This window comes from Aulonocara sp. 'chitande type north' Nkhata Bay, linkage group LG7 (genome assembly GCF_057382095.1).
Source record: "Aulonocara sp. 'chitande type north' Nkhata Bay isolate Kocher_YH1m ecotype deep benthic linkage group LG7, A_spYH_male_GT1.1, whole genome shotgun sequence".
NCBI classification, from domain to species: domain Eukaryota; kingdom Metazoa; phylum Chordata; class Actinopteri; order Cichliformes; family Cichlidae; genus Aulonocara; species Aulonocara sp. 'chitande type north' Nkhata Bay.
Genome location: NC_141350.1, coordinates 11,436,249 through 11,456,649, shown reverse-complemented (window position 1 = coordinate 11,456,649; position 20,401 = coordinate 11,436,249). Strand labels below are relative to the sequence as shown.

Genomic DNA, 20,401 nt, shown 5'->3' with positions numbered 1-20,401 from the left:
GCGCAACAGATGCACTGACAAAATCTTGCCTTCTCATAATACCGTAACTACTTAGTAAAACTTTCAAGTGAATTCATGCTGTTTTCTAACTGTAATGATCGGCAGTGGTTTCAGTTAATTCACGAGCGCCGGCAACTTTGAATGTCCTAAAACATAAAACATTCGCAGCCCTAATGACGTGAACGTTAGCACAGAAAGCTTATTAATCCCACTAATAACGTGACATGTTCCAAGGTTACACACTGAATTCAGCTATTTGAGGGCAGATAAATAATAATAGCGTGTTAAATCAGGAGGCACTGCTGAGCAGTTTGCAAGTAGTCACAGACTATCATTTAATAATTAATAGATCTCGGGCTAAAACACCATGAACACACACCGCCATCGCTGCCATCATTTTTTTTCTCCCTTCTAGACACATTCCCACTGCACAGCCTGTGAGAACTCCCACAGCCACAGAGATGGAGAGTGTAACCCTCATGAGACTGAAAAAAACCACTCCTTTAAGGCCTCCAACTTTTTCAAACAGAGAGAAAACAGATGTAAAGCAGAAACAAGGAGACGATTCACAGGCGCACGCGGACCTCTTGCTTTTCTCACAAAAAGCCCAGGCACGCCGCAATGCAGTAAACCACAAAAGAGCACATCCAAGACTCACAGAGCATCTCATATTCAGGGACGGTGTTAACAAGAACAATTATGACAACTCTGATTGTGGCCTTCATCTTGGCCAGGCTGGTGTTCTGGTTAATGGCTCTGACTGCTGTTGCTCTACACAGGTGGTCTCCTGAGACCTCTGGAGCCAGATCTGACCCCGTCCTGCCCTCATCTGGGACGACAATGATTCTATCAGCCCACAAAAAAAAAAAAAAAAAAAAAAAAGAGCGCCCGCTGCAGCTGCCAAGTGTGTTTACAGCTGCACCGCATCAAACATTCATCAAATGCCATCTTTACAGTGTGTGATGTGAGGCAATCAGCATTTCACAGGCCGTCAAATGATGTCTAAAGCAGTTGTTACCTGGCAATGTCGAAAAGAAAATGGTTCAAATACTCACGAAAGGTTTACAGGTTTCTTTCTAGTTAGTCCTGACAGATGAGGTACCTCATATGTTAAAATATTAATTCTACTTAAATACTTAAAACGGTCTAATGACAGCAAAGCTCAAAATAAGCTTTCAAGTGTAAATGATCCCCCTCCTTTTTTTACCTTTCAACCATTTCATCTAAATCAAAATTGTTCTCAACTTTAAACTCCAGATTAATTTGGCTTGTTAATACGCGCTCATTTCTTTCTTTCTTTTTCATCTTTTTCTTCTTTTTTTTTCCTGGAAGAAACTTGTGTCTTTTGGTTTAATGCACAGAATGGAAGATTTCACTCCAAGTTGTTCCCACGAATGGCTCCTGTTGGGAAAAAGTTAGTGATCTGATCTCTCCAGCGCCTCCGCTGATGTTTCTAGCAGTGCTGTAGCTCCATCTACAGGTGGTATCCTTGCGTGCAGCAAAGAACTCTGGGTGACCCCTCTGCAGTCGCTGCTGATGTATAGCACATTCATCTCGCTCAGTCTTAGTGAAAAGCACATCTAAAGGCAGTTATTTTATGAAGATTTTAGCTGTCAAATTTCCCTCTCTCTCAGAGAAAGGAACATGCTGTTGTCAAACTCTTTAAAAGCCCAGATCCTCAGCTCATTACTGTAGCATAAACAAGAAGAAGGGAGGAAAAAAAATCCAAATTTCATGTTTGTATTTCCACTTACTGATGAAAATGTTTATGAGGATTTGCCAAAACTTTGTTTAAATGCACGACAAAGATTTTTCTCCCCTTTTTCTTGTTTTTCTTTTTCCTTTCTTAAATTGCATTACCTAATTAGAGAGACTATTTTAAAACTGCAACCCACTGGTGGAAAACTGAAGGTAACTTCAAAAAGTATGGACTCTGCTGATGAGTTTGCACAGTCAAAACAAGCGACCGCCCCGTGTTCACAAACTGTAACAACACTGCAAGTCTTTCCATTCCTTACGGAGTCTCCTCTCCCACAAAAACACTCGTTAGTCGCCCAGCCAAATAAGTCAATGTGCAGCTTTCTGATTGCTACCCACGGGGGAAATCAAATTGAGATATATATATATATATATATATATATATATATATATATATACACACAACTTGCTTATTCAGTCTTTGGAACCAGTTCACTGATCTCTGCAAAATTTGAGTACCTTGCACACCCTAAACCAACAACCTCTTCATAATCCAGTTATAAAATCTACATAAACAGGGTAGCAGCGTAGACTACGTGCTGTGTAGAGGTCAGAAAATTGGCCTGTGGGACTGAGTGATATAATAGCTAAGTATTCCTGGTAAAGCACTACGTGAGCATCCCGCAGTCCCAGTAAAAACCACAGCTGTGGTAATGCATTACAGGATGTATATAGTGTAAAAGGGTAGGACTGGTCTGCCTGCATGATAAATAATGTATTGTAATGTATATTATAGCTAGACCCACCGCTGCAGTGTTTCCAACTGCTATACCCTGAGAAGCCCTGCGCTGCCTGCCACTGTGGAAAAGAGCAGACACTAGTGGTATAATTATGCACATCTGAGAGGCAAGCAGAGGCCATCTGTCAATGTCTGAATCAGTTACCTTATTACCACTGCCTAAAGATATAAAGATAGGAGTGGGAGCTGCTTTCATTAAAGCACATGGTGGCATGCTGCTTTAGACAGCTCCAAACAGTAACTTAATTGGAAACGATGACTTGGAGGAGGAGAAGTGACTGTACGGTGAGCGCCCTTGGAGTGGGCAGGGGCACGAGACGAGGATGGTGGCATGGCACCAGGCTTGTAATGACAGTCAGTCAGGACCTTGCTGTTGGCCTCGTTGACAGTGAGGCGGTAGCAGAAGGAGTTTTTTTTCCTGTTGCAGTATTTACAGTATTGTGATTTGCATGTTTCATTGTGCCTGTTGAAACTATAATAAATCACTGAAAAGGGGGGGGGGGAAAGAGCTTTTCACTCGCTGTACTCTCAGTCTGCTGATTAGTGGGTGATGAATAACAATGGCAGTTTCGCTCTCTTTGGGCAACTCTCGCCGTCGACCTTCGACACTTAGACTATTTGAAGCGCACCTCTTCACGGGCACAGGCGTACTCTGACTGGTGTGTTACTGTCTGCTTTTTGCACGCTGGTATCAGTGTCTGAAAACGTGCCAGTTGTTTCAAATAAAAGGATAAGAATTGCAAGAATTATCATTTTCACCGACAGCGAACAGATTATACACAGCTGACGACGGGGTGGGGGGGCTACACTGCCGTAACAATGACAGTCACCATGAGAAAAGTGAGCGCGAGCCTCTTTCCTCAATTTTAAAATCTGCTGAACTCTTAAACAGCAGGTGGAGTAGAAGTGGAAATGAAAGATTAGAGTGTACCACCTCGCACTCCCATTGCCTGCGGAGGATCTAATTATAGGTGGAAGAAGATGGCCCCATCCCGCTGACCTGTCACCTGTCAGCCTGCCTATCCTCCTGCTCTCCTGCCCGTATCCATGCCTGCCCGTCTGCCTCCAAGTCTCTCGCTATCTCGCCCGCACTCTCGCTGAACTGTCTTCCTCTTTCTGTGCTCCAACTTTCTTTCCCAGATAGTAGCCTGCCTCCCACTCTCCTTATACAATTGGCTGCATTGTTCTCTGCCTTCCTGTCTGTGTGTCCGCTGTCTGCCTGTCTATGTGCCGTGCTGTTCTAAAGGCTGTGATACACTGAGCCTGGCCATTGCCTGCGGGGATTTGCACCTCAGGATCAGTGAGAAGGGCTTATAGAATACACCAGGTATGAATTGCATGTCATCCTGAGACAGAGCAGACAGAAGAAAGGCGGTGAAAGGAGAGTTCTTCACACACCCTGTCTGTGACCGCTTCCTCACCCTGACACAGCGCTGGCAGGGCTTTCATGGTAAGTGTGCACTCTTAATCATGACATTACATGTGCTGTACTGCAGGGGATTCACTGGGTGCTTTAAGATTATTTAAGCTTAGGACCTAAGATCACATACCCTCATTAAAAACAGCTAAACAGAGACATTTAAACAAGGTTCAAATCTCAGAGGCAGACTGTCACTACTCTACCCAAGGAAGCTGAGACTGTGATCCTCCTTACACCATCCCCTGGGTTAGGAGGCTTTGCTAAGAAGTCAGATGTACAAACGCCCAAACCCCACACCTTCAAATACACTCTAATGTCATCAGAAGTGAAGGAAAGCCAAGTGGGGTTTGATTTAAAGGATAAATCACATCCATCACATTGCACATGGGATAAAAACAGAAGGCAGCCATTGTTTTTCATGGGAAAAAGTCCAGCAGGGAGAGAAAATGGCTAAACCAAAGAATCTCTTCAACATCTAATTCACATAAAATGAAAGAGTTAAAACTGGGCTGCAGTGAAATGGGACAAAACTTGTTCGCCCCTAGGCTTAAAGAGAGTTCATTAACATGAGGCAATGACTTACCAGAAAGGCTATTAGACTCCGTTGCGTGCTCTCCCACTGAAAACAGCTTTTAATGTACTGTAACGTGGACAGAACTGCTGTGCTGATTTTGCGGACCCGATATATACTCTGGGCAAGAACCTAATGGGAAATAATTGGAAGAAAACACCAGTTAGTATCATTTTGATACTGGACAAAATGTTTATGACTTTGCAATGAGCTTGGATCGGCTTTACAATCCCTTATTTGCCACGTTGAAGCCAAACCCAATAAAACTAATTAGGTTGAGTAGAACAATCTGAACTACGACCTATGTGTAGATTTTTAGTGGCCACTTTTTTAGGACATTGTGAGGGGGAGACTTTATTGTAAGCTTTTAGTTTCTTTTGCAAAATCTTGCAAAAACCAATCGAAATCACCTTTTTGTTGAACTTGATGGTTTCCTCTGTTAATTTTGCCTCCTTGGGCTGGAAGGATTTGACACTAGCTCCCACCTGAGGCAAACAAAGAAAACAAACGAATGCTTCCGTTCGTTAAGACTTTTCACAACATATAATACAGGCTATTATCAACATTAACAATTTTTGACCAAGTTGATTTGATCTTTACTTTGTTGTAGATAACCTCCAGCACCAGAGTGATGCTTCCTTTAGACGCACTTCCCAGTTTTTCTTTCTTCAGTAACAGAGTTATCTCCTGGCCATTCTTAACCTTTGGGAAATTCAAAATACATACGTACATATAAAAGTGATTTGCTACTTTTTTTAAACAGATATTTATAAACTCAGCAGACTTACAGTAAGTAAAGGAATGGCCACCGTCCCCAAAAAGTTTGGGGCTTTGTCTCCATTTTCATCAAAGACTGTCAACTCGACCACATCGGTGATGTCCTTAATCGGGCTGCGAATGAGTAATTCAAATGTGATCAATATTAAATTATATATCCCAAAAATTTGCTACAGATTTGCTTTTTTCCCTACTTGTATTACTTACAATGTAAAGGATTTTTTCCACTCTGGATTTACATTCTTATAGACTGTGTGAGTTTGAAGTTTAGAGTTCCCCAGCTCTATAACGCACAGGGCGTTGCTTTTTCCTGCAAAACAGCAACAATGTGATGTATCCACAATTTCATTGCACATGTTCAATGGCAATAAAGGGCTATTCTATTCTTATCTAAGAAATGAATCTGAAAATTAAAAAAAGATGATCTGGAGTAGCTGAATACCATTAATGTCTGTAGCAGGGAGATCATTTGCCCTGATTACGCCAACCTGAAGGATGCCAATATCTCTCATGCAGTTGTGCGAGTTTTTTAAGCTCTGGAAAGATGAAATTGAAAAATGTTAAACAAAGAAGGCATAATTATTCAGTGTGATACTGCTATACATATATTACATCATATATTCATCTTAAGCAATCCCATCTACATCCCAAACTTGAACTCATTACTGAACCGGTTGGTGTTATGTGCATGACTACTATTGTCCTGTTTTTCTTTTTAACATTATACAGGTACAAAAGGAAAAACGTACAAATTTCTCCACCACTTCGTCTTTCTCATCAGGTTTTGACAAGGTAGCATTTTCGATGTCAGAGATGGAGACCCCCCAGACGGATCTCAGGGTGATCAGAAACACCACTCTGCCTTTTCCTGGGTTCAGCATATAGGAGTAGAGTTGCTTCTCATTAACCGTAAGTGTCGACACGTCAACCTCAAGCCTGGCGCACAAAAAAGGAGATTCGCTCAATTGAAACAATTTGTAAGGAGTGTGAGTTCCTCGGGTGAGCGAGTGTGTGGGCAAATGTAACTTTACGAACCAGGGAATACTCACATCCCCCATGATTCTTCACTCTTCCTCCCTCTCTTTGAGCACATCTCCACCTGTAGAGGTTCCTGGTTATCTTCAAACTGATTGAAGTCAAACTGCTCTCTCCACTGGGGATTTGGCTGAATGCAAAGGTTCTAAGGGCAGAAAAGATGCGGCTTCAGCACATACAGTAACACAGAAACACACACACATACACGAGCGCGCACAAACACTTTGACGCAATGTCAGGTTTAATGCATTATCAGACTGAGCAGCTCCTGCATGACGGCTGGATTAAGTCTTCACTCAGTCCTACCAGAAAGAGGCAGGAGAGGAGAAAGAGAGGTATGTTGCGCGTATGTGTATCTATTTGTGTGTGCTTGTATGTGTACACCTCAGTAGCCACTGTGGGATTGTAAACACTGACAGCTTCCAATTAGAATCAGCTTTGTTCAACAAACAAACAAGCAGAGAGGAAAGCAGAGAGGTTTACAAAGAAATGACACGACAACATGAGACAAGTGCACCATGGAATCATCAGGGGGGAGGCCAACAAGTACAGGTAGATGAACAGGGCATGCTGGGTATGCAAATGAAGGCAATGAAGCCCGGCACTCGAAGCACAGTTAGAAGTGAGTGGCAGCCTTGCCCAGTCTAATGAGCTGCCTCTGCCATGGCCCAGTGAGCCAAGGTGGAGGTGAGTCAGTGGCAGGTGCCTGCTGGGAGAGAAAAGCGGGGAAGTAAGAGAGTGGGCCTAGGAAGAAAGTTAAAGTCTAAAGAGCAGACATTAAAAAGACAGAGGAGCACGAGTAAAGCGAGTGTAGGAGAATTGCAAAAAGAGAGCGACTTTTAATGAGACCAGTCCAACCTTGCTCTTGTACTTCTGATCACCGAGGCGAAAGCGGACGTAAATGTCACCCTGGCCACACTGCGGCATGTCCTGTCCCTCCACCAAGGTGATACAGAGCACCCCGGTCCACATCTGGTTCCTCAGCTGATTCTTCTGTGTTTCAGCCGAGCGCTGAGCCGGCGTGGCCTGGTTCTGCTGCGGGGCAAAGATGCACACAGATAGTTAGATCTTTTTCTCTTTTCTTTTTTTTTTCCTCAACGCAACATGCGCGCAAGCTTTGTGAGATCGCTTCCCTTTTACCTGCTCCCGCCTCAGCCTGGCATCTCATCATGTTCACAGAGTGCACAAAAGTAGGACAAAGGTTTACATTATACAGTGCATCTCTGTTGGTGCACATTAGCACATCTCTACTGACAGGCGAGCCACACCATGGCGGCTCCTGGAACGAGAGGAAGAGAGGGACGTCAGCGAGCAGCCAGATGTCCCTGGCTGTGACAGTCCCACTCATCACTGGCTCCCAGACTGAGTGTGGGGAGGCAGGACACTTGGCATACTGCACCAGAGACAGCAGGCAGCAGTGAGTAATGATGCAAACCACACAGCTCTCTCTCTCTCTCATCAGCAAATTATGCATACATGCAGCATGTATAGCCAGCATCAGAGTTTTACTGCATGTTAGCAAATGTATCCACTTTGAATTCAGCCAGCAAAGTAACGAGTGTTTTTCTGCTCAGGTGAAGATATCAAACTGACCAGGGTACTGTGCTTTCAATAAGCCTTCAAGAGCAGCAAATAATCCACTTCTCCCGCCGTGTGTCACAGAGCAAGTGTGAGAGAGAACGAGAGACCTTGATATGTTTCCATGTTAGAGTTCCCGTGAGGCTGTGCGGTGATAGGCCAGGGCTGTAAAAACAAACAGCACAGAGGTTGTGTAGGGCTGACTGTAATTAAAGCGAAGGAGCGTAATCTGCTCTCGCTTCTTTGATTGCCCGGCTCCTTCGGCTGCCCCGGCGACGGCGCTTCAAACAGCCCCACTGCAACTCCCCTGCCACTCCGGCCCCTCCTCAATAGCTACGGGGTCGCAACCCACATTGCCACCCAATCCGGAGGGGATCAAAGCACATCTCGGGGACCTGAATTAACATGGAATACCACAGGCACAGCCCTATAAATATCAGGCCCTTCAAAAGAAGAGGAACAGAGGGAGTGGAGGAGCGATATAAAACAGGCCTCAGCCAAGTCATCCCAAGTGTTTATCTTGGACACATTTCTATCTCAGCGGCCAATAAAACAATTCCACTTAACTGTAAGTGGCCCCTAAAGAGAATCTATTCCTGGTCTTAAAAGGGCTGTGCGATTGCTTCCATATGGTGGGACAGCATGGGGACAAGCATGATGAGCTCAGACCCAGGTCCATTTGGCTGGTGTCTCAGCACTGTCCATCCACAGCTGTGATATTACATCCTAACATCTGGGTTATTGCCCGCTATGCCTGGGAATTATCAGCCTTGCCGATCTTAGTCATCCCACACTGGCAACATGCCTCCAACAGCCAAGCCCCCCCCCGCTCCCCTTCCCTTCCGCTTCTCCCATACGCCCCCTCCTGTTTGAAACACTGTCACACAGCAGACTTTTACTCAGGCACTTGCAATTCCCTGTCTCTGTCGTGGTAACACAGAGGGAGAAAACGATGTTCTGACGGAGGGGGAGTAGAGCTGCAAGAGCCGGGTATTCAGCACTTCCAGGATAGGTGTTAAACGCAATAAGATATTGTACGTTTGTCAAAATAAAAAACATGAAATGGCGGGGGGGGGGTAAAAATGGCATTGTTACATTGTTAAATTAGCACCGTGATTTAGGCAGGAGAACAGCGCGCAGAGTCCCGCCACACATTTCTGTCTCCCTTTGAGTATATTTAACCATCTGTAGTGGATAACCTACAATGTGTATGAAAATGGCATTCATTCCTTTGTCATCTAATTTCAAATTGAGACTGCCTACTGGACCATCAAGAGACTGAACAGTGGCAGATGTAGTGACAGCATAGGTGTGAAAATAAACCCAATCGCTGCAGTGTGAGTCCCAAACAGCAACCCTCCTATTTCACTCTGAATCTAATTACTGCTTCAATATATTGAAAACCACTTGAGAAGAGACGGAACTTTGTTTACCACAAAACCAAATACTGCTCTATAATGCTCATCAAAAGGCTCTTTCATGACAGCATATTCAGCGAATACTATTACTTTGATTTTGATCAGAATGTAATATTGTACCATACTTTCTTTACACAAAATGATTCCACTGACTGAATATAGTATGCATTGCTAAAAAGGTTAACTATAAAGCAGAAAGGAAATAGGCTGTGCTGATAACAAGGTTACACACAAAAGCCTGAGTCCTGAACATATGCCTCGTTCTTTGTTGCACCATTGTGTAGTGAGCTACTGCCCCCTAGTGAGTTAGATTAGCCTAACCATAAGCGCTAATGAGGAAATTAAAAAAATATCATGGCATTAAAAGCAAATGTGAAGATTTAAAAAACCCATACCTTATTTCTTTTGGGTCCAAATCTCTATAAAATTGAGAAGAATTGCAATGAATGAGTGCATAATAGCAGGTAAGAATATAGATTTTCATCACACAAACACTTGTAATGTCTGAAATATTCCTACCGGGCCTTTTTTGATGGTGGCGTCTCTGAACATCAGGCAGACATCAACAATAATGACTCCCATGTCATCTTCTTTGCTTTTTGGATCTTCGAGACGCAACTCCATTTCATTGGTTCTGTGAGGAGACAGGAAGGGTATGAAGATTAAAAATGAGAAGACCCCTTGTGCATAAACTAATCTCTAAAATGTAAAAGTATTACTCACTTTTGCAGTTCAAGATCTCTCAGGGAAATAAAGCTGGAACCCATGAAATCATCAGAGGTCCGATTTTTATCATAGACCTGCAACATTATTAGAGGTATGGCATGTATTAAATTAAACATCTCTTGGCCTTGCATTCAGACTGAAATTGTCCGGTCTGGCACAAGACCGGTGTCCCTTGCAAAATGCAATCATATATAAGCAGCGCCTACCCGAACTTCTATGTTATATTCTCTGTCTCGGAGAGGGTGGGAGAAGGACTCGTTCCAGCGAGGGTTCAGGTCTTTATAAACCACTTTGCTTTTATAGAACTGTTTTCCTTCAATTTTGAACTTCACATAAGGATCACTGGTACCTAAATGAAACACAATAAAGGGCAAATCAGCAAGAGAGTGTCGTGCGACACAAGTGGAGGAGCGATCTTATGTGTTAAATTATCAATCATCAAGCTGGTTCCATGACAGCATATAGAGGAAGTGGAAATACTAAATGGAAACTAAACGATGTTAGCAGCTTGTCGCTCTATTAGTGTACACTGTGCATGAAAACGCACATTCGTATACACTCCCTCCTCCCCCCCACATGCTCGTCGTGTGAGAGAGTGAAATATGTATGGAGGAGGTGCACCCCACACATGGCAAAAACAGAAGAATGTAGCTGTTTAATTGTCACAGGGTAGAAACACTCGCCAGCATGAGGCTACCAGAAACCAAAATCTAGAAGCAACCAGTGTTAATCCTCCAAGCTTGTTAAGAAAGTCTGTCTGTGAGTGGGGTGGGGGTAAGGGACTTCTTTGTTTCTGCAATTGCATGCAGATTGGCCAAAAAAATGAAAGCCAGCCCCATGCCTTCATTTGTATAGGGGAATAAAGGGGTGCTTGAGAGAGCCTGCAGGGAGGCTTGAATCACATGACAAAGGCCCTGTGGGGATGGGCTGTCAGGCCTGTCAGCTCCCCACTCCAAATGAACATCTCGCAAAGGCAGGCAGGACCCACAGCAGCTCCACCCTGCCAGCCTGTGACAGGGAAACCTCCAGGCAGCTTGACAGGAGGAGAATGTGGCAGCTAGCAAGGAGAAAAGCTCTGGCATGACTGAGAATGGTGACGATGGAAATTAATAGGGGGGAAAAAAGGGGAGAACAAAAACCAAGGAATGGGAGAGGGGAGGGGCTGGTTATGTGGGTCCTTTTAGAATATGTAATGACAATGTATGCCATTGGTGAGCTCTTGGCACTGTGTTGACTGTTGGGCAAACAGTGGAGAGATAGGGGGCGTGTGGGGATTGCATCATCACTGTGCCATCTTGTCAGGGGAAGTGAGGTCTCAACTAGCTTAGAAGTATGGCTGGGAGAGCCTTGTACCACAAAGCAGCACCATTTCAAGTACCACCACCATATATAGCTGTTAGGTGATGGGAGGCACAGCAAGGTTTATAATTGGTTAGAAGGAAACTGATGATATTAACATAGCTTTAAAATATTGACCTTCTACGAGGCCAATTTGAACACATTTGTTCTAACCTTAAAATAAAAGCCAGAATGTTGCTTTCATTTTGGATTCTTGATCAGCCTTCACAGTTTTCTCATATGTTGTAATTCAACCTATGACCACGTGAGGGTGTAGCTTTCCCAGAGTAAATGCCGACCTAGGCCTCAGGGGAAAGAAAACTTTTTTGCCTCTCACAGATCAATGCCAGATATGGGGGGAAACAGTCATTTAAGCACACAAAGATTTGAGACCACCTTTCAAAATATCTAACTGATTTTACACACGGTGACTCGTAACGTAACCAAAGCACGGCTCTGCCACTTTAGGAAGTAAACATCAAACTATCAAACCAAAAGACATCTCCAAAGTAATTACAGTGGTAGACAGCTTTGACTTTAGGAGGTAAGGGATGACTTTTCCACTTTAAAAATCTACAGGCAAACAGTCGTCACAATACCAGTAGTGTCTCATCGTATCGTCAGCCTCTTGTCATACTCGTTTGACTGCATACTTTTCTAATGTTTTGTTTTTTCTTTGTCCGTGCATAACTTCACATGAGATGTCTCACCTGCAAATAGGAGCTTTAACTGAACTGACCTGAACTGAAGGATATCTCACCTTACATTCCTGTCACAGTAACAATAAGACTGACAAGACCAATATGGACTTCACGTGCCTGTAAAACTTTATCAGATTGTCCCTAGGAGCCAACAAATAAAGAAATGCATTGTTTTACTGTATACAGGACATGTGATCTATCTATGATCTAACGTTTTGATAGATACGGATCCAACCAAGACTGTTTTAAAAAATTGCTGTTATAAGAACAGGATTTGATGTTAGTTTATTCAAATTTCTAAGATCTAGATGAGATCTTTTAATTTTACAGGTTGTTAAAGGTCGAGAGCTTATTTTATGGATCACCTGTAGGTTTTTGGCGTACCTGAGCGCTTGTCTCTGATGACCAGGTTTTTTCCTCGTTTCAGGTTGATTTTCAAGAGATACCTCTGGAATGGGGCAGGTACTCGATCCTCACACCCCCCTGTAACATCCTGCGGAGAATCACTGATATTTGTATGCATTTACCACACCAGATGATTAGCTTAATAAAATGAAGACAACTCAGTGGATACTCACTGAAGCATTTTCGTCAAAGAAGTCAGCTGATTCACTGGCAAGCTGTGTAAAAAAAATAGATTTTTAAAAATGTTGTGACACTTTATAAAACATAAAACTGCGCAATCATTTGAGTCGAGGACAGCCAAGCCATCTAGGTTTGTGTAGCATTCCAAGGGAATCATAATAGCGTTACTATTATTTATTTAGTCAGTTGTTTGCATTATTACAAAAAAGGTGTCTATTAATGTCTTGCTAATGACAACCTATTGCATTTGGGTGAAAAAGTCAGTAGATGCTTTGTAGACGTAGCATCTGAAGAGAAAGTGAATTCTGCTTGACCTCTTTTGTGCTTTTTCTTTTTTGGCTTGTTTGCACATTGTGTGACTAACTGGTAGCACAGGTTTTTATCTTTCTTTTTTGAGGTTTGTTTTCATTTTTTTTATTTTAATCTAAGAGACATCTAAACAAAAGCGGATGCTTCTCTCCACACAGGGACTTTAACTTGAACACCAACCAGCTTTTGATGCTTCATCAGTTGAGTGATTTGCCTAAAAGCTCAAGAGATCAAATGTAATAAAACCAAAGGTCTGGGCTCAGGTTTAGAAAAGGTTTCATTCATGACTGCATACTAGAGGATACAGTAACTACAACATTTGGCTTCATTTGCAAAAGCGAGTGGAAAAACAAAGCCACACTATTTGAAAGCTAAATGAAAGCATGGAAAGGTTCAAGTAAATGTGTCCAGTGATCCTGGCAGTTTTTGTGCTGTTACTTCATGTTACATTTACCGCAACTATTTTCTTAAGCAACTTCTCGTGACAGTTGAGGTTCACTTTGATGAGATAACCTGTATTTATTTATTCATATATATATATATATATATATATATATATATATATATATATATATATATATATATATATATATATATATATATATTGGAAGGATAGATACGGAAGGACAGGCCCCTGCACGGTATGTACCACCGGCAGATAGAGGAGGTGGCTGATATCCAGAAATCCTACCAGTGGCTGGACAAAGCTGGACTGAAAGACAGCACAGAGGCACTAATCATGGCAGCACAAGAACAAGCTCTGAGCACAAGATCCATAGAGGCTGGGGTCTATCACACCAGGCAAGACCCCAGGTGCAGGCTGTGTAAAGATGCCCCAGAGACAATCCAGCACATAACAGCAGGGTGCAAGATGCTAGCAGGCAAGGCATACATGGAACGCCATAACCAAGTGGCCGGCATAGTGTACAGGAACATCTGTGCCGAGTATAACCTGGAAGTCCCGAGGTCAAAATGGGAGATGCCCCCAAGGGTGGTGGAGAATGACCGAGCTAAGATCCTGTGGGACTTCCAGATACAGACGGACAAAATGGTGGTGGCTAACCAACCGGACATAGTGGTGGTAGACAAACAGAAGAAGACGGCCGTAGTGATCGATGTAGCGGTTCCGAATGACAGCAATATCAGGAAGAAGGAACACGAGAAGCTGGAGAAATACCAAGGGCTCAGAGAAGAGCTCGAGAGGATGTGGAGGGTGAAGGTAACGGTGGTCCCCGTGGTAATCGGAGCACTAGGTGCGGTGACTCCCAAGCTAGGCGAGTGGCTCCAGCAGATCCCGGGAACAACATCGGAGATCTCTGTCCAGAAGAGCGCAGTCCTGGGAACAGCTAAGATACTGCGCAGGACCCTCAAGCTCCCAGGCCTCTGGTAGAGGACCCGAGCTTGAAGGATAAACCGCCCGCATGGGCGTGCTGGGTGTTTTTTTTTTTTATATATATCAATCAGTTGGAATTGATGTCAGTTGTCACAGTAAACGGAAATCACTAGGATCCACTGACTATACATGTGCCGAAATATATAATAATAAAAATAATACTGACCTCTTCCTCATCCTCCTCATCTGCCGGGGTTTCATTGAGGAGATTCTCATCTATGAACTCGTTTATCGGCAGGGGAGAAGAGGGTTCTCTGTCTTGTTCTTCCACATCTCTCACCCAAGGCATGTTGGCTTTCTCTTCACTGGGAGTGCCACATGCTGAGTTCAGAGAGTTGCCATCTCCACTTTCCAAAGGTCTGCCCATAGAGTCCAACATCAGCTTATCTATACGAGCATTTTGTCTTTTTGTTGGTGGAGTCCCTTTTTCAGATGATGTCTTTTTCGGCTCAACTGATGAGTTCTGTTTTTCTCTATAAGGGTTTATTTGCTCTCCCATTGATTGTGCTCTAAACAGCGCTGCAGCAGCAAGACTTTCTCTAGACCCCTTTTCTGAGACTTCTTCACTTCTCTCTGGAAGGTCTGGTCTTGGTATGGGATCTTGTCCACTGTTAGACATTTTCTTTCCTGTAGGAGCTGGTTCAAAAGGGAATTTTGATAAGGCCCCTTTGCCTTTTTTGTCTATTTTAGCATATAACTCATCTACAACTGGGTTCGTTTTGTTCTCTAAACCAAAATCATCCATTTCTTCATAAATGCCCAGGGTCCCCGGGGGTGTGCTTAATCTATTCAGAGCTGGATTTGAGTGATCAGGCTGAAGAAATCTGGTTCTGATTTCTGGGATTGGATCACTTAGTTTGTCTGCAAACTCTGAACTTGCAATAGAATCAGTATCACTCAGACCAGGAGAGATGCCAAAAGCAGCAGAAGACAGCGAAGCATCCTCGGTAGATGCTTCACCTGGCACCATTGTTAGGTCAGGTACAGAGATACTTCGTCGATTGGCCAGATTCCTACCCTGCTTGGCCAGTGGCTTCTTGGCGGGCTTCTTTAAGATGGGAAACTTGGGTTTCAGACGGAATCTCTCCGCTAAATTCTTTTTCTTGTTCTCCATCTTGAGGGCTACCCTTTAGATTAAAATAATCAACAACAGTGAGTTAATTTGCTGTGCATTTTTAGAGGTCTAATGCACATAATTTACATAGAAGCTTCATGGAGATCAGCTGATGTGAACATACTGGAGACAGTCAGTGAAAAAGATCGACTTGGGCAACGAGTTAAAAGGAAAAGGCTGAAACTTTAACCCCTGCAATGTTTCTGTTATGCTGTAAGAATATTTTGCTGACATGAAAAGTTGCAGTGTAACAATGCCCCCCATACCTAAGGCATGGGGGGTAGCTAACGCTTTAATCAGCATGAACATTTTGGAAATTATATGCCATGGGCTTCACAGGAACCAGATCCCAACTCTGCTGAACAGCTCTAGGACATTTTAGTGTCCAACATCCAACTCTACCACTATAATTAGAACAGCGAATTATATTTTGGGGGAAGGATTTTCATCTCACCAGTAGGTTTAAAAAAAAAAAAAAAAAAAACTGGTAGAATTAGTGTCAAGACACACTGAAGGTAATGTGGCAGACTGTGCAGCCCAGCCCCTTACTCATCTTCCTAATGTGATTTATATTTCCTGTGTGACGTTTAAGCTTGAGTCAAATTTTATAAAGAAGAAATTGAATTTATATGGAGGTTTGTGACATATCAAGGAGGTAGGTAGTAGGTTGGCAGCATTATGGCTAAGATTTTATCAACATACACAAACCACATTGGGACGAATGTTTAGTGTGATTTAATGTGCCACTTTTCTGCCTTTCACCTTGATTCAACACAAAAAAACATATTACAACAAAAAAAATCTTACCAATAATGCTGACATAAAAAAATTAACAAATCTGTATTTTAAAAAAATAGCTGGATATACAGCAACCTGAATGACACTCAGTCTAATTTAGAAAAGGAAGACACTGGAACATACCTGTTCAGTTGAGCTTTGTTGTCAAACCTACAAACTGATTTAGTTCCCACCCAGAGTAGATGAAATCATTCCAACAGACAAGTTAGCTATCCCAACTATGGTCAACGAGCCGAAGTATTTAAGGCAACAGATCACGTAGGATCCCAGACAAGTGATTGGTGGAGGAGCAGCAGCAGGTGAAACTAGCCGTACCAGTCAAACAAGGCGAGTTTCAATGACTATGTGAATGCCTTTCAACTGTTCAGTCCTACCCAAGTTGTCTGTGATAGATGGAGCAACACAAAGTACAGTTTGACTCCACTTATGTGGGCTAAGAAAAAAAAATCTGACAAGAATTATGGAGTAAATTAAGACAACGTAGCGAGAGAGTAAACCAACACGGCAGCGTTGAAACTATGAAACAGTTGCTCACAGCACAGCAGCCTGTTATGCCAGCTTGCTCTGTGTTGATTTGTATATTTGACAGTTTATTTGCATTTGTGAGGCAATTTGTCTGTTTTACGACTTGCATTCTCTCATATGGGTTCCATTATAGCCCCAAGTATTTGAAAATATACTTAATACCTTAATCTAGCCTAATTATACAATACAACTGTCTTTCCTATGTGTCCAAAACAGTCCCAAAAATGCTGCTGATGGATTCTGCAACATGACAGGCATATGAAATGTCAGGGAGGATCTGGCACTCGGTAGCTGCCTCACCATACTCAACTCCATTACTTTCGTACACCCCCATATTTGTTTACAGTAGAACGTGGTTTAGCCTAAGCTAGTTAAAAAGGAGCATTTGTGTTTGCAAAGTATAAACTATAGCTTTCTGTCTACAGATAGAAGCTAATGCAACAGACACACTGGTTTTCCCCCTCTCTCTCTCTCTCTCTCTCTCTCTCTCTCTCTCTCTCTCTCTCTATCTTTGTCTGAGCCTAACAGTTGAGACTATATGACAACAGATGTGTTTGAGTCTGGACTGTCTTGTTCAATATTTGCTGATGTCTTTAGGAGATCAGGCCCACATGAAAGACCCTCTACTTGGCTTCCACTTGAAAGGCAGGGTTGGGCATCAGAACAGGGCAAGCCCCTATGGCAGGTGGCCTGTCGCCCTCTTTCTCGCTCAACTCAAACAACCCAAAACCCTGCTTGGTTACTCTACCCATGCACAGTGGACATCTTCCAGCCTAAATCACAGCTGGTCTCAGGAAGGAGAGCCAAGAACATGCACTTGGGGACAAATCTACTGAGTTATGCACATGCAAGCCTACAAACTGAATACAGTCATTAAAGAGTGAGCCTGTGGACTGAGTGGCCTAAAACATCCGTGATGTATGTTTGATAAATGTAGTTTTAACTTTTTCTTCGTATTTAAGAGTATCAATATTATATTGATATAAAGTAAAGTAAAATTACAGTAGATGTATTGGCAATAACTGACCTAGCTGCTAGTGGTAGGCTAACAATCTGATTCTTAGCTGGATTACAATTGGCCCAGAGTTACTTCGATTACGAGATATGCTCAAAATGTGCACAACACCATTAACCTCCTGAGACCTGAACTCTTCCATGGCATGCATTTTTCATTTCTCTGTGATATTTGGGCTGATTGGGACCTGATGAATGTAAAAACAAAGATTTACCAGATTTTTTTTTTAACCTGATTTTTGTTTCTAAGACAAATGAGAACCACATATGAGGATATTTGTTTAAAATTTCTCAAAAAGAGCCCGCACGGCAATCTTGCTCAGCTAGATACCAGGGAGGCCACAACTTATAGAGCCGTTTTTCACTAAAGCAGCAGAGCAGCCAGACACAATGATGATCACTGGCTGGCTTGAAAAATGAGGAACTCCATCATCTAAAAATAATTATATAACTGTGGCTATTTTCAAAAGCTGTTGTCCCAAAGACAGTGAATATGTGGCAGAAAGTACAGATGTTTTAAACATGAGATTGCAGAGTCGAGTTAATGAATGAAATGAGGCCTGTTTGGCTGCAAATAAAGTGGTTGCACCTTTGCATTATTACAACTGACAGTTGATGGAGGAAAAAGGGCAAGAAGATTTGGCCATATTCCTGCGCAAGATTTCCTGAACACGGTGTGCCAAATTTCAAGAATGCGCCCAAAAAATGTAAATCTTACCTGATCCTGGGCATTCCCCTTTTAAGTTCAGCTTCTTGGGCATTTGCAGACAATGTTATGCTCACCTATCGGATTGCTCCCTGAACACCGAGCGCTTGCACTGTGTGCACATTGCTCTTCCGCTTTAACAGTAACGTCTTTTTCTGACTGACTAAATTTTGCGTGAAGGATCACCTGGATGGATCGTGGATGATCCCTGGGTCTCCAGCTATGATCTAGCAGTTTTCAGTTGATTTCAATTTATCCATCCATTTTCTCAAACGCTTATCTAATTCCAGGGAGCGGTGGGCAGGCCGCGAGTCTATCACACGAATATCCGCGCTTACATCACAACACCAGTTCCCAAAAAGTCGCCAGAAGAAGCTTTTAAGCGCTGTTAAGTCAGAATAAAACAGAACTTTGCTCAGACCTTATTATGTCCTAGCTGAAGGTGCAAAATAATATTTATTTCAGGTTCACCTGTGTTGTTCATTAGTAAAATCCTCATCATAAAACTGAAATTGTCAGTTAATTTTTATTTTTATTGCTAAGTTACTGGTCTTCTTATAATGAGGATATACATGCATGCTCTTCATTTTTAAATTAAAAAACGCATTACAAAAAACACGAAAACAATGTTGAGATTCACAAACTCATTCGTTTTTACTTCACATTGGAATAAACTACATTTTTGTTTGTTTATTTATTTATTTTTTAATGAATGTCTTTGACTAATTAAATATGATAGCACCTTAACCAAGTTTCAAACATGGAGAAAAATGGAGTCCAGGAATAAAGTGCCAAAAACTGTAGTTCCTCTAGGTGCCACTTGTGGCTCTTTCCACAAGGGATTTAACCTGGTACAAAAAAGGAAAAGAGATGGAGTCTAGTTTATCCCTTCATAACAACTCTGAATGAGTACATTTTGCATAAATGAGTTAAGGGTGTGGCCATATTGAATGGCAGGTGGCCTTCTAGTCTCATTAGGCCTCACCTCCGCTATGAAGTGAGTGTTTTAATGCATGCTGTTCTAATCTTGCGCAGCATTTTTAAAGGACTAGCTGAGTAATGTTTTGAGTTGCCGTGTGGTGCAGACAATCCTTTGCTTCAGATTTGATGATTGTGTCTCTGTTGAACCCACACAGTTTATTAATGAAACTTGTTAACCAGTCTAGATAGCTTAGCTGATAAATGACCCCTCCAACACTAACACTAAGGATTAGTCCAAAAGGTGTTGATGCTGTCCAATGTTTATGGTGTCTGTGACCACTGTTTGACCATGTATTCAACAATTAATTTAACAAGTATGCATTTTTCAGACTCATTCCCCTGATAACTGACAACCTGATTCAGTTTTCCATTCTACCTTAATGATTTTATGGAAATGAATATTTAAATGTGTGACATATAACAGTATAATGCCTCAGATTTTCTACAGTGGTTAGATTGTAGAGTCTATGACCCACACCCCAAATGCACACACATCCCACCTTCCCCACTCAAACTTTAACTACACCCATGTTTACATGCGCTTAAGGAAGTGCAGGATTTTGTTGTTTCCCTCTCAGGTAATCTCAGCATCTGATTAGAGATTACACTGTAATCACAGTTCTGTACATAAATGGATGATGAGACCCTGCCTACACAAGATGTGAAAAAGCAGAGTTTTCTAGAGAAAGTCGACTTTAATTCAGAGAGAAAATTTTGGCCAGCACATTTAAAATAAACCAGCGGACAAAAGTCGGTTCTATACTTCGAGCAGTAATTGCTCAGCCTAACATCTATGATTCTGAACTATACTCTGATGGATATTTGATGCACTGAACTGTTCCCACTGCTTCAAGATTCAAGATCCTTTTATTTGTCACGTACATAGTTATACAAGTATAACATGCAGTGAAATGT

At 42.4% G+C, this 20,401-nt stretch overlaps 1 protein-coding gene across 1 annotated transcript in view; it reads right to left on the bottom strand.

Moving 5' to 3' along the window:
- The window catches only part of mctp2a (multiple C2 domains, transmembrane 2a), a 38,711-nt gene extending 22,104 nt beyond the window's left edge, over nt 1-16,607 (bottom strand). The window contains exons 1-17 of the mRNA XM_086298588.1: nt 16,384-16,607; nt 14,515-15,475; nt 12,640-12,681; nt 12,446-12,554; nt 10,229-10,371; nt 10,020-10,096; nt 9,816-9,930; nt 9,692-9,715; nt 7,159-7,335; nt 6,315-6,445; nt 6,015-6,201; nt 5,708-5,801; nt 5,473-5,575; nt 5,277-5,379; nt 5,089-5,190; nt 4,899-4,973; nt 4,501-4,620 (exon numbers count right to left, since the gene is read on the bottom strand). Coding sequence (XP_086154714.1) covers nt 4,501-4,620; nt 4,899-4,973; nt 5,089-5,190; nt 5,277-5,379; nt 5,473-5,575; nt 5,708-5,801; nt 6,015-6,201; nt 6,315-6,445; nt 7,159-7,335; nt 9,692-9,715; nt 9,816-9,930; nt 10,020-10,096; nt 10,229-10,371; nt 12,446-12,554; nt 12,640-12,681; nt 14,515-15,462 — 2,550 coding nt within the window. The 5' untranslated portion in view covers nt 15,463-15,475; nt 16,384-16,607. The remainder of the gene's footprint in view (nt 1-4,500; nt 4,621-4,898; nt 4,974-5,088; nt 5,191-5,276; nt 5,380-5,472; nt 5,576-5,707; nt 5,802-6,014; nt 6,202-6,314; nt 6,446-7,158; nt 7,336-9,691; nt 9,716-9,815; nt 9,931-10,019; nt 10,097-10,228; nt 10,372-12,445; nt 12,555-12,639; nt 12,682-14,514; nt 15,476-16,383) is intronic.
- Between the last annotated feature and the right edge of the window lie 3,794 nt (nt 16,608-20,401).